The sequence below is a fragment of the Carcharodon carcharias genome, chromosome 2, assembly GCF_017639515.1.
Source record: "Carcharodon carcharias isolate sCarCar2 chromosome 2, sCarCar2.pri, whole genome shotgun sequence".
Lineage (NCBI taxonomy): Eukaryota > Metazoa > Chordata > Chondrichthyes > Lamniformes > Lamnidae > Carcharodon > Carcharodon carcharias.
In genome coordinates, this window is record NC_054468.1 from 224,578,986 (window position 1) to 224,593,391 (window position 14,406).

The 14,406-nt window shown below is 42.4% G+C and overlaps 1 protein-coding gene across 2 annotated transcripts in view; it reads left to right on the forward strand.

The window, feature by feature from the left end:
- The window catches only part of thbs2a (thrombospondin 2a), a 76,494-nt gene extending 67,148 nt beyond the window's left edge, over positions 1-9,346 (forward strand). For both annotated transcript variants that reach the window (XM_041217549.1, XM_041217559.1), the window contains 3 exons: positions 1,858-1,955; positions 5,805-5,944; positions 8,831-9,346. In XM_041217549.1, the coding sequence (XP_041073483.1) occupies positions 1,858-1,955; positions 5,805-5,944; positions 8,831-8,838 (246 nt within the window). In that variant the 3' untranslated portion in view covers positions 8,839-9,346. The remainder of the gene's footprint in view (positions 1-1,857; positions 1,956-5,804; positions 5,945-8,830) is intronic.
- Positions 9,347-14,406: the final 5,060 nt, after the last annotated feature.

The following is a 14,406-nucleotide window of genomic DNA, read 5'->3' on the forward strand; positions in this document are numbered from 1 at the left end:
CACACTTAGCAGGAGTAGCCTCCCCCTCATTCACCCCACGTCAGGGATATATTGTGCCAGTAGTGCTGGAGAGCAAGTGGGTGTGGTTGCATATCAGATGTGGACAGGGTAGGATTGTCTGTGATTGATTTTTGTTCAGTAATGTTATTATAGGACTGGGAACCAAGGCAGGTAAATAAAGATACAGATCAGCCATGATCTAAACAATGGCGGAGAAATGAAATATGTGTTAACTTTAAAGAAAGTGAACCTGAATCTTAGGAAAAGAATGCTGAGGTGCTACATTTTGTCATCTCTGTTATGCCTCAGAGTCATGGACAACAAACAAAGAGATTGTTGATAAATCGAATGTATTTGGGATGTGGACATATAGGAGGGTGTTCTACATATCCAACACAGAGAGAAAGACTAATGAGGAAGTATTGAAAATGGCTGGAGAAAGGGGGAAATGAGTCTTGTAGGTTTTTATATACAGAGTATTTCAATTTATCTTAACTCTTAATTATTCAATTATCTGACTTCAAATTAATCCAATAAAATCCAATAAGTGTTTTGGGTCGACCGTAAGGTGAGAAGGACTCTCGAATAGCAAATTAAAAGAGAGAGTTTATTTTCAAAGGAGAAAGTATAATTAAAAACATAAAATAGACTTTACAGCTACAAATGAGTGATCAGGGTCGTTGAAGAGAAAGGTTGTCCTCGTGTTTCATCGTTGACAGCAATTTTTTTCAAATTCTGCCTCGGGAGCATCCAGTATGAGACTAGCAAGCAAAGGTGTAACTCAAAGCCTTTATTTTTATCCCCTAAATTATCAATACCTCATCTCAGACCACAATTGGTTTGTTTTAATTGGATAAAAGCAAAATACTGGGGGTGCTGGGAATCTAAAACAAAAACAAAAATTGCTGGAAAAACTCAGCAGGTCTGACAGCATCTGTGAAGAGAAAGACAGAGTTAACGTTTCGAGTCCGTATGAATGATGAAGAGTCATACGCACTCGAAACATTAAATCTGTCTTTCTCTCCACAGATGCTGTCAGACCTGCTGAGTTTTTCAAGCAATTTTTGCTTTTGTTTTAATTGGAGTTTGACTACCTATGTACATTGTTTCTTTAGAAGTGTCTTTTGTTACCTGACTTTGCACAATTGTCTCTTGTCCATTTGGTCAAGGTTTATGTGCTTAGCACAAAATGTCTGATTTGATGTGCATCCAAAGCAGAAATCTTACAGCACTGTTTAAAAGCTTTTAAATCTAGCCTTCTAAATCTAACAACTTGATTAATTACCATTTCTTCAATTACAACTTAATTGAGGTATATTATTTGGTTATCATCTGTTTCTGGCTGGTTCTCAATTACATAACCCTTAATTAATACATGTGAATGTTTATAAAATATAGATACAAAATGACTTTGATTTCCAGTGTTAGCACAAAATGGCATTTTGACCTTGTTAGCTTATCACAAATAATATAAGATGAAATTAATATAAAAATAGTCAAGTTACACTAAAATCTATTACCCAGGCCTACTTACACTGCATCCATATTTTGATCACAATGTTGGACCAAATGATAGACAGAGAGTTATTGGAGAGGAAAATCGAAGTTAAGCATAGAAGGGGGAAGCAGAGGAGAAAATGGATGACGGATATAATGGACTGGATGCAGTTGACTGATGTGGAATGTGTAAGGGCAGCACAGGACAGACAGACATGGAGACCCGTGGCAGTCAATCTTCTGGGAAGAAGATGACACCAACAAACAAATGAACTCTGTCAATCTAAACCACTTTGGTGCAAACACATTTTCCGTGAAAAAATTTCCTGTGATGTTAATGTGAATCTGTTTGTGTTTCAGGTACGAACCTTATGGCACGACCCCAAGAATATTGGCTGGAAGGATTACACCGCCTACAGGTGGCACTTGATCCATCGACCCAAAACAGGCTTCATCAGGTAAGTAGCAAATTATGCCCAGACTGCTGGCCAGGAACAGGAGAGAAGGTGACTGAGTTCTGGCAAATCCTAAACACGTCTAGGACATTCCCTCCTCTTGGTGAATAGAACACAGGTTGCGCAGAGGCAGGTATTAAGGCTTGGGGGAGTTACCCTATGGTGGGGTGGCAGAGACTCAGGCTGGTCTGTTCTTACCTTTTTTGTAAGCTGGTTAATAATTTTGCCAGGAAGAACGAGAGAGCTTGCAGAAGGGGTTTGCTAATATGATATCGGAGACAAGGGACTTCAGTTATACGGAGAGACTCGAGAAGCTGGGACTGTTCTCCTTAGAGCTGAGAAGGTTAAGAGGAGATTTGATAGATGTATTCAAAGTTATGACAGATATTGATTGATTGATTCATTCAATCTGTCACAGAATCAGAAAATTGTGTTACAACACAAAAGGAGGCCATTCACTCATGTCCATTTGGGCTCTCTGCAAGAGCAAATTAGCAAGTGCCATTCCCCTGCCTTTTCCCTGTAGCCGTGCAAGCATTTTCTCCTCAGATAATTATCCAATCCCCTTTTGAAAGCCACAATTGAATCTGCCTCCACCACACTCTCAGGCAGTGCATTCCAGATCCTTACCACTCAAAGCATAAAAAAGATTTTCCTTACATCGCCTCTGATTCTTCTGCCAATCACCTTAAATCGGTGTCTCTGGTTCTCAACCTTTGAGTCAATGGGAACAGTTTCTCTCCAGCCACCCTGTCCAGTTCCCTCATAATTTTGAACACCTCTATCAAACCGCTTCTCAACCTCGTCTTCTCTATAGAGCACAACCCCCAGCTTCTCCAATCTGTCCACGTATCTGAAGCCTCTCATCTCTAATATCAATTGTCCTCCTTCGAAATGAGTAGAAGGGAAGCTACTCTTAATATTATAAATGAGACAAATTGATGAAACTTTGAAAAAAAGCACGTGGTACCTTAAGTCCTGATTAGACAGGAATAGTAAAGTGTAAAAGGAGTATAAAAGCAAAGTGGTATTATGAGGAGTTTTGATATGTTAAATCGAGGAAACCTGGGGTAGGATTTTGTGGCCCTGCCTACCACCATCCCCACTGAACATCAATGGGCTTTTGGCCGGGTGGCCCAATCTCCCATGGTGGGTCCCGACACAACAGGGCTGGAAAATCCTGGCCTTAATTTCACAAGTTCATAGGTCAACGATCAGAGAGGATAGCTTAAGATGACCAGTAAAAGAACAAGAGGAAAGTGAATAGAATTTTTTTTTTTACAATTGCTTGTTAGGGCCTGGAATGCCTTAGCAGAATTGATGATGGCAGCAGAATCCATGACGGCCGGGAAAAGGAAGCAGGATAAATATTTTGAAAATAGAGGAAGTTAAAAGGGATGGGGAGAGGCTGGATGAACGGGCATGGGTGGATTAGCTCTGGGACAAATTTTGTAGTTCAAAAAAACAAAATTTTTTAACTATGATGTAGCAATTTGTGAATATAGCAACAACTTATAGTTATATCGTGCTTTTAATGCAAGGAAACATGCCAAGGCGCTTCACAGGAGCATTATAAAGCGAAATATGACACCAAGCCACATAAGGAGATATTAGGTCAGGTGAACAAAAGCTTGGTCAAGGAGGTAGGTTTTAAAGAGCATCTTAAAGGAGGAGAGCGAGGTAGAGAGAATATATTTATATATACTCTTTAACAAACCGCTGACACAGTCATATGAAATTCTTCTGTTGTTGTTTTAATGGAGGTGTTCACCGATTAATTTTAACTAGGTTGACACTTTTATTGAAATAGTGGACAAAGGAATCTCATAGGAATGCAAAAAAAAATACTCTCAAGGCCCAAGTATGAAAGGTGAAAGGTGAAGGTATCAGTCAGTGCCCAAAAAGTAAGCAAGTTGAGTTATTACTATTTGATGAAAAAATGTTTTGAAATCTAAAAAGGAAAAGTCGATATGAAAGAAATCATGTGAAGCACAAAGTGAAATTCTACTTGAATTTCTCCTCTCTTTCCCTCAAGACAATCGTTAAGATCCACTCTTTTGACCAAGCTTTTGGCTGCCCTAATGCCTCATTATGTGGCTTGGTGTCAATTCCCATTTAATAACACTCCTACTAAGCACCTTGGCACAGTTCATTATGTTAAAGGTGCTATATAAATATAAGTTGTCATTGCTGTTGAAGCCTTCACATCGTGAACATGTCATTATGACACACAGTTCACAAATGAGACAGAGAGAGGGATCTCTGTGGGTAGGCAGTTTTCTGACTTCTTGCAGAGAAATTACAAATGAATCTTTAGTATATTTGTGTGACTCTTCTTCTTCCCTCTGAAATGGCCTAGCAAGCCACTCAGTTATATTCAAGAACACTGCTCACCCTTACCTTCTCCAGGGCAATTAAGGATGGGCAATAAATGCTGGCCTTGCCAGTGACGTCCACATTCCTCGGACAAATGAAAAGATAAACTTCCATTGAGGTGTTTGGCCATTTCAATTGAACTGGTTAATGTCTCCATTAAGATGGTGACAAGTGGGGATATCATTCGAATACATTATGGGATGAATTTTTGAATATGCAGTCGCACTGGACTCATCATTGCCAACAGCTCGCACTTTGAAAGGTGTGATTCCACTAGGTTTATCAGCAACATGGGGCGAGAATCTTTCCGTCCGTGAGTTGGGGGCGGGGCCGGCTTGCTGACGCGAAAATGATGAGGGATGACATCAGGGGGAACACCCGACATCATCCAGCCCCATTTAAATATTCAGGAAGGCGGGCGGACAGCGAAATCAGCTGTCCGCCCGGCGACCTGTCAATGGCCAATTAAGGCCTTTGACAGGATAATTAAGCCAATTAAAGGCCCTGCCCATCCAACCTTAACGCTGGCGGGCAGGCCAGGAGCCCCGGCGGGCTTCTGATAATACATGAAACCTCAACCACTGGCGGGGATGACGTTTCATGTCCGTTTTAAAAAACTTTAAAAAGTTTATGTGATATTTGTTGACATGTCCTGTCTTGTGTGACATTGTCACATGAGGGGGACATGTTAATAATTTTGTTATTTTTCTATATTTTAAGCTTATAAAACTTTCAGCGCTCTCCCTGAGACAGCACTTAGTCTCAGGGAGCTGTGCACTCTTTCACACGCATGCGTGAAAGAGTGCACTTTGACAATTGGGGAATCCCCCCTCCACAGGAAGTGCATAGTGCTTCCTGTCAGGTGGCCCACCCACTCAAAATGGTGGCGGGGCCCGTTTCGGCGGCAGCGATTGGCTGCCCACCCGCCACTAAGCTGGTGGGGCCCGCCCACCCATCAAGGGCAAAATTCTGCCCCTAGTATGAATCTAAACACAAACTGCAAATGTCAGAAATATAACAGCAAAAAAACCCCAGAAAGTAGTCAGCAGGTCCATCCGTATCTGAATAGAGGGGAGATGGAAATGATGAATGTTTCCCTTGTCTGCATCAGTGAACTTAATGACAGCGAAGGGCAGACATTCTCTTTAAAGCAGAAGTAAAATTAAAAGGCAGTACACTTCACTAAGTACTGCCCTTAGTCTGTACAAATGTATATGTCGAAAATATATATGTATATAGTTTGAGATATACTCATAAATACTCAGATCTGGGTTAGAGAGAGAAGGACATCTACATCAAGCATAAATAGTCTAGTTCTCTGTCACACAGTTCTCTACAGAATCTGTTTTGATGCAGGTACATTTATGTTCCATCCACATATGTTTGCAGATATTTGAAATCTATTTCATGTTGTATATGATATGTGTAAGTTATGGTTTTTAGGAGCGATCCTCAGTTCTGCTTCTGTTTCTGCAGAGTGGTGGTCTATGAAGGAAAGCAAATCATGGCTGATTCTGGCCCTATCTATGATCAGACGTTAGCCGGCGGACGACTAGGACTCTTTGTCTTCTCCCAGGAGGCCGTCTACTTCTCTGACCTCAAATACGAGTGTCGAGGTAAGCCTGCCCACTGCCCTTGTCTCTGTATGTCCACAATATTGTAATCCACAATAGGCACAGGGCATCCCATATCCCTCGAACTGTGGCACCAACCATAATATTTGGTTCAACTTAGGTGTGGGCCGGGATTTTACGGTCCCGCCCGTGGTGGGAATTGGCACGGCCGGGACTGGAGAATTTGGAGAGCAGCCAAAATTCCGTTGATTTTGGGCAGGAATTTCCGGTCCCTGGCGGAACTGGAAAATCCAGCCCATGGTCTTCGCAGGACCCTGTCATTAGCACTGTCCATCACAATGGTTGAAGAAACCTGGACAAATAGATATAGATATGAATAGATTTTTTGCAGCCTATATTACATAGGTTGATATCAGAGATATGTACACATACACATTACAATTACAGTGCAATGTATTTTACTCCTGTATATTTTATTTATATGTATGTAATAATGTGTAAATGTGAGTATATAATATTGATAGATTGCAAACAAATAAATCCCTCTAGGTCATTGAGCTGTCCTGTTCTGATTGTGGTTCAGAGCATAATCTTGTCGCAATGTTTAACGTAGGAACAGGAGGAGGCCATTCAATCCTTCAGGCATGTTCCACCCACCATTCAGTGAGATCCTGAATGATCTGTGACCTAATTCCATATCCCTTAATACCTTTGGTTATGAAAATCTATTAATCTCAGTTTTAAAACTAACAATTGATCCAGCATCAATTACCATTTAAAGAAGAGATTTCCAAACTTCTACCACCCTTTCCGTGTAAAATTGTTTCCTAATTTTGCTCCTGAAATGTCTGGGTTTAATTTTTAGGCTCTGCCCCCGAGTCTAGACTCCCCAACCAATGGAAATAGGCTAGATAGAGAGAAACTATCTGTTCCCCATAATATCTTGAATACTTCAGGCAAATCACCCCTTAACCTTCTAAAATCCAGGGTATATGGCCCTAGTTTGTGTAATCTCTCCTCGTAATTTAACCCTTGGAACCCAGGTATCATTTTGGTGGCCCTCCCTCTCAGGTCAATATATCCTTCCAAAGGTGTGGTGCTCAGAGCTGCTCACAGTACACCAGGTGTGGTCTGACCAGAGCTAAACACGTCATCCCTTCCTGTCACAGGATCTGACCTTTGATTGGCTTGGCAGCCAGGCTTGAGAAGCTGTTACTTATCCACTGGGTCTCCTGCCAACACACTATGACCGTGCAAGTAGGCTGCCGATACCCATCTGAGCATGTGCACTGGACTGCGGAAATCCAATGATATTACTGCTGCAGCCTGCAGCCAGGAACTCAGGGTGGTAGGGGGGATGAATGAGGAGAGGCAATATAGTCAGATATTCATAGCAACCTACAATCCATTTACATTACTGACATTGTGAGACAGAGTTTGGAAACACTGGCCAACATGACTGCAGTAAAATATCCCACACGGAAAAGATTTAGTTCCTGTCTGCAAATCCTTCCCTTCTAATGAGCTTCCAAAATCCATCACCGTCAGTCCAGGACAGAAATACACAATGTTTTCTGCTCCTGCTTCCAGGGCCAGTGATGACCACTCATGTGCCCTACTGCATATTTTCCCCTTATAAAGCTGGCAACCACTCATGAATCTGGCTCCCCATTGCCCCCTATAAATATGGCGTTAACCTGGACCTACCATCAGTCGGCAACTACCTATGCACTGCACTGGCGGCAAATGCAGACTTTACCTATCCATGCCATATTCCAACAATTGTTTAATGCCTTAGAGTAATTATATACAAAATAACAATGCTTTATTGGGAGTATGTCCGTCAATGCTCCTGCTATATGCGCATGCCCGGTTGCACAGCAGGCTTGTTCTGGTTAAATCCCGTGCATTGAAAAAAGCGGTCACGGGGCAACAATTAAATTTTATTGGGGTCATTGGTTACAAGCGGTGATTCAACATTGGTCCTTGGAGTTCTTTGATTCTATTAGAAGCCCTCTGTTACACTCCAGGCTCGTATGCTCAAGTTGGTCACTATTCTATGACATGTATATTAATTTTAATGGTAAATTCCTAAGAGCCACTTACCTCAATATAAACACCCGGCTTTTTACAGCAATCAATCCCATTTACCGATTCCCTTCTCTCTCCAGAAGCAAATCTAGTTATCTCTTGGACCCATTAATATAGTTCACTTCAATGGCTTGCCCACTACCACAGTCCATGTTGCAGGTTGACCCTGAGGCCTTCCCTGTCAGGTGGTTTAACCACACCAAGCAGCATAAATATCAAGCAAAACCTGCTCAGGGAGCCTGAGGAACAACATCCCTGATGCGCTAAAATGCCTGCGAAGAGCAGACGCGGATTTTTCTTTTCAGAATTTGAGCATTGCTGAAGAAAGAGACATGCTGTCAAAACGTTTTTCATCTTGCACTCATCAGGACAGATGCAAGAATGCCAAATTTCAAAGGGAGCAACAATTTATACTGCATGGAAAGGGTGCTGATTGGTTGGCAAGTCAACTCTGAATAGTTGAAGTGTTGCCATGGAAGAATACAGGAGGAAGGTTTTGCACCTTTTGTGAATTAAATAAAAGAATGGGGAGACAATAGTTCCATGGTGCATTCTCCCTAGCAATGCCTCAACCAATCAGAGTCACCTTGCTAGCCAGTCAGCATCCTTTTCTCATGCAGTATGAATTGTTGCTCCCTTTGAAGTTTGGCATTCTTGCATCTGTCCTAGTGAGTGCAAGATGAAAAGCTTCAACATCATTTCTCTTTTGTCAGCAACATTTTTCTTTTCCTTCAAGCTTGTGCAAAATGAGCTGCCATTTCGTGAATTTACAAAAAAAAAAATCATGGCCTCCAAACAGAGAGAATTTCAATGTGATGCAATGTCTTGTTTTCACAGATAACTGAGCATCTGCCTGCAGCACACGTCGTGGGAGTCCTGAACATGCTGTGCAGCCTCATCACCTCAATCGGACTGGGAGTCCCGATTTACGCCCACTTTTTCCTCGCTGGCTTCCTGAGTGTAACCTTTGACCCATCCCTCCCTTTCTCCCATCCACCTACCCCCCACCCCACCCCCACCCCTACCCACCTTCGGCCGACTGTGGTGACTCTGTGCACCAGCTCTCTGGACGGCCTGGTAGAAATGCGGCAACCGAGACGCTAATCGGCAGGAAGCTGACTGTATCTCAAACAAGTCTCGCACCGTGGCTATACCTAGATAGAGGGATTAGTGAACATTTAACAAACTTATCATACTGCAATATAAGCCTGCCGTTACTATTTTCTAAATAAGGCTGTTGTCGAGGAAACCGAGCAGCGGACTGTTTTTTTTAAAAAGAAAGCCTGATTTAACAATGTTAAAAATGACATCTTCTGGGAAACAATAATGAATTACAAAAAACATGTTTTAAAACCACTTTGTTTACAACTTTTTCTATCACATTTCATTGTATATAAAAGCTTTTCAGCTATTGGTATTACCGGACGGCACAGCTATTACAGTAATGGCATACGAATCCTATAAACACTATTATGTACCATTTAATCGATTAACTGACATGCCAGTTGCTTTCCCTCAGCTGAGAAAAAGCTACGACTGGTATTCGGGGGGTTGTTGGGGATGAAGTAAACCGCAAGCAATAATGTATCGGCTTAATCTGAATATATGTAGATGTGTATCTATATATATTCCATATATCGTATATCATTTTTGTTCTGGTTTTTTTACACACATTGCAGAGTCTTTCAATGTTAGTGACAGCTATAAGAAACTCTTTCTTATTTGAGAAGCAACCAACTCCTCCCTTTGACTTTCCTATATCTCCCCCTCCCTCTCTACTGCAACCCACCTCCCTTCCCCCTCAACCCGCCCCCCCCTTTTGGACGAGGAACATCCAAGTGGTTCCACAGGTCATCGCAAAGTGCAACCATCTTTCAAGGAAAGAAAAAACAGTTTGCAGAGGGCGAGGGGGCAAAAGATGTGAATATTTAGATTGTATCATATTTTGCTATTTAATTTATTTATGGTTTTATTCTCTCTCTCTCCCTTTTCCTTCTTAAAAAATTGTTTGTGGGAAGCAGTGAATTTTGCCAAAGATTGTAAATAATTTATTTATTTGTTTACACTGAAGCAATATCGAAATTTGAAAGAGAAACTTGGCCGACAAACCCTAGTCTATATTTTTTGATTAATGTTAGGCAAATAAACTATCAAAAAAGGCTGAAACAGTGTTCTGTGAGTTAAACCAATTTATGTTTATACACCATATTTGTTAATTAAATAAATTTGCTCTACCTTGTTTCCTTTTAAACTGTAAATAGATCTGGTATTCTGCAAAGCAGGAGAGACCAAGGCTTTTATTGTGGCCTGGTGATTCCCTACAATACTGTGCAGCCCCTTAAGACACATGCAGCATTTAAATCCACCTCTCCATTAATCTGCTCTATATCCGAAGCAAGTAGCGCTAACTGAGCTTGGCCATTCTGATTTAATATTTGCTCAAACCACAAACCCCAACCAACCACCCACCCCCCACCCCACCAGCCCCACCTTTTCCTGGCAAATTCAAACTGGGCAAGCCTGCCAGTAACAAATGGGCCCCGCTGGACCAGGCCTCTAGGCCTCGCAGCCTGCACGTTGGGTCAAAGCTCACGGTTCAGCCACTCCATTGCTGGCGACAGTCAATTCCCACATTTTTCATCACTCCACTCTAGTTGTATTTTATTACCTCAAACGCTTCACAATGTACATGGAGATATGTCCCCTTAGAACAGCAAGATAAATGTGTTACAAAAACAGAATTACCTGGAAAAACTCAGCAGGTCTGGCAGCATCAGCGGAGAAGAAAAGAGTTGACATTTCGAGTCCTCGAAACGTCAACTCTTTTCTCCTCCGCCGATGCTGCCAGACCAGCTGAGTTTTTCCAGGTAATTCTGTTTTTGTTTTGGATTTCCAGCATCCGCAGTTTTTTGTTTTTATCTCTGAGGATAAATGTGTTGCTTGATCCAAAATCTTGCCACACCAATGCATGTCTTCACATTGTATAGCTGTTGAGTACCGCAGAATAATTTGTTTTCCTTTATCAGGTTTTGATGCTTGTCATGTTTATTGTGTTTTTTTTGATATATAAATATATATATACGCACACACAAGTTTAGCATATTAACTGTACATAGCTAAAGGGTGCAGTTGTTAATGAAGCATTTAATAAAATTACTCAGCTTTACGTTTCAATATTCTTGTATCAGAATTGCAGCAGGCGTCTGCAGGAAATGATTGTGGTTTTAGAGGCTCTCTCCTGTACAACAATATGTTCAAGACAGTGATAAACCAAACCTGAGCCGATCTGCATTGTTTTCTCCCTGGAATGGGAGGTGTCTTGCCTGCAGCATATCTCTGTCATTAGGTCAGCCAGTGCATAATGATCTACAGAGTACGGCGAGAGAAAATATCAGCAGCTCATAAGAGGCCTTAAGGAAAAATAAATTGCATTTATGTAACAACTTCAGGATGTCCCAAAAGCATTTTACAGCCTACGTACTTTTAAAGTGTTTCCACTGTTGTAGGAAATGCAGCAGCCAATTAGCACACAGAACGGTTCTTCAAGCAGCAAATGGTAACAACCAGGTAATCTGTTATAGTTATGCTGGTCGAGGACAAATATTGTCCAGGATATTGAGAGAACAAGCCCACGTTTCTTCAAAATAGTGCCATGGGATCTTTTGCATCTACTCTAGAGGGCAGATGGGACCTTAGTTTAACATTTCATCTGAAAGACAGCATATCTGACAGTGCAGCACTCCCTCAGTACTGCACTAGAGTGTCACCAGAGCTGCTGCGCTTAGATCTCTGGAGGCAGGTCTTGAATCCACAAACTTCTGACTCAGAGGCAAGAGCGGCACCCACGGTGCCAAGGCTGACATCATCAGGGCAGGATCTTCCGAGCGGGGCCAGGGCCCGCTCACCAACATGTAAAATGACGCGTGAGGATGTCGGGCAGAACTCACGACGTCACCCCGTCTCATTTAAATTTTCAGGTCAGCAGGGGCACAGCCGAATCAACTGTGCGCCTGCTGACCTATCAACAGCCTATTGAGGCCATCTAAAAAATACTTAACATAATTAATGGACCTGTCTGTCCAATCTTAGGATCGGCGGGCAAGCCAGGAGCCCTAGCGGGCTTAAGATAAAGCAGGAAACCTCATCCACGGGCAGGATGAGGTTTCATGAGGGTTTTAAAATATTTAATTAAGGTTTCACTAAAAGTGATGGACACATCCTAACTCCAACTCATGTTGGGATGTGACAGCGTCACATGAGGGGACATGACAGGGAAATTTTGTTTTTGTCTCTTTAACATTTTTAAAGTTGGAGCCGATCTCCCTGAGGCAGCACTTAGCCTCAGGGAGATTAGTGCGCTCTTTCGCATGCATGCGCAAAAGAGGGCACTGTCGGCTGAGGGAATCCCCCCACCGCCTGCACAGAGAGCGCATAGCGCTTCCTGGTGGACATCACACTGGGTGGGCCTTAATTGGCCCGCCCACGTAAAATAGCGGGGCGCGCCTGCCCGCACCCGTCCCCGAACTTCCACCACCACCCCCCCCGCCCCCCCCAACACCCCCACCCCCCTGACATGGAGAAGATTTTTCCCTTAATGTTGAAACATAGGTGCCTGGAAAAATTTTGATTTATACTAATTATGTACTACTGCTGACTATCTAATATTGCTTTCCAACAGAGTCCATTGAAGTAAAGATTGAAGGAAAGTTAAATGAATGCAACATCTTCCAATGTTGCATTTAATTCTACATTGAAAATTTTTAGGCCTCCCATAAAGCCTGCTCTTCATAACTCAGCTTATCAGCCCTATCCCTCAATCCTCCCCCTATCAAGAAGCACTTTCAATTGTTCCTTGAATTCATGTCTGCTTCAGAGTTAATGTATTCCAAATTTACATTGCCCATTGAGGAATAAAGTTCATTTCGCAGGGTTAAGAATCCTTACTCTGGGCCTCTTTCTCCAAGTTCCTTTCACCTTGGATATACTTTTAGGATTCAATGAAGATGGGTTGGGAGGGAGGCTCATCTGGAGTATAAATATCCACATGAACTAATTGGGCTGAATGGCCTGTCTGTGTTATGTACTCTAAATAGTGGACAGTAGCTGCCTTCACATTTTCACAATGCACCTTGACTTAATTGTACTTTTGGACTGAACTACGGCCTACAGGAAACTGCTCTGTGATAAGAAGCTTTGTTTTAATGCAGCCAGTTGTTATGATTGGGAATACACTGCCTGAGAGGGTGACGGAAGCAGATTCAATTAAAACTTTCGGAAGGGAATTGGATGAATAATTGAAAAGCAACAAGTTGACGGGCTATGGAGAAAGAACAGAGGAGTGAGACTAATTGGATAGTTTTTTCAAAGAACTGGCACAGGCCTGATGGGCCGAATGGCCTCGTTTTGTTTTGTTTGATTCTATGATACTCTATGTCAGTCTTTGAAAGCAGACGATAGGTTTTAACTCCTGGGCAGGAAGCTAAGTGTGTGGGGCAGGAGCCAAAACTTTTCAAGACCAGATGCCAAACAGAATCACCTTCAGTGCATGGAATAAGAGTTTGAGTTCTGAGCTTGGATTGCCTGGTGAGTAAGACATTCAGGAGGGTGTTCAGGAGTGTGAAAAACATTCAAGAATACTGGGGGTGTCTGTGTTAGATAAGTTCACCCCTAGATAAATCATGAGCAACCGTTATCTGGAGCTTATTATGGAGGGATTTCTCCCAGAAACTGCTCCTGTAGTTAGTAATATTAGAGGGTGGGAGGCTGAACAGAAACTCACAGAGTCAAATGGAATGTCTGAGCACTGATAGACCTGGCAATCTTTCCTTGGCCTTCTTATCTTTGTATGTTCGAAAGTTCATTGAAAGCCTTGTAAGCCTGATACGAAGTATCTCCCCATTGTGGAACACAGGAATGAGTGGCTGCTGTATAAACACTCTTGGTATTTGGTTTGACGTTTCAGAACTTCTCAGCTCAGAAAAGCTGAATGGGCAAAGCCAAGCCCAGGTCAGAATGTGAGTCCTGACATGGCTTCCTGCACGTAACTGTGACCCTGTTCCAACTCACGTCTGAGAGGAGTGGAGAAAAAGCGCACCATTGAAAAGTCATTAAGATGGACCGGAGCGATCTTCAACATGAAACACCTGTCCTGACTCACTGCCATGGAAACCAAGCCACAACGACCAAGACTGTTAACTCCATCAGTACACATTCACCAGGGGCAGGATATTCCTCATGGAGGCAGGAAACAGGAGCCAGGACTATTTTCGGGTTCCTAACCCTTGTTGTGATGCAGCAGATGATGTGTGTCAGGCACATCAAATCCACGAAGGAAACTTGATCACGTGGTCACAACGATTTCGCAATTTGTATTTTATTTTAAGGTGTGCCCTGAATTCAGTAGTAGAAAGTCC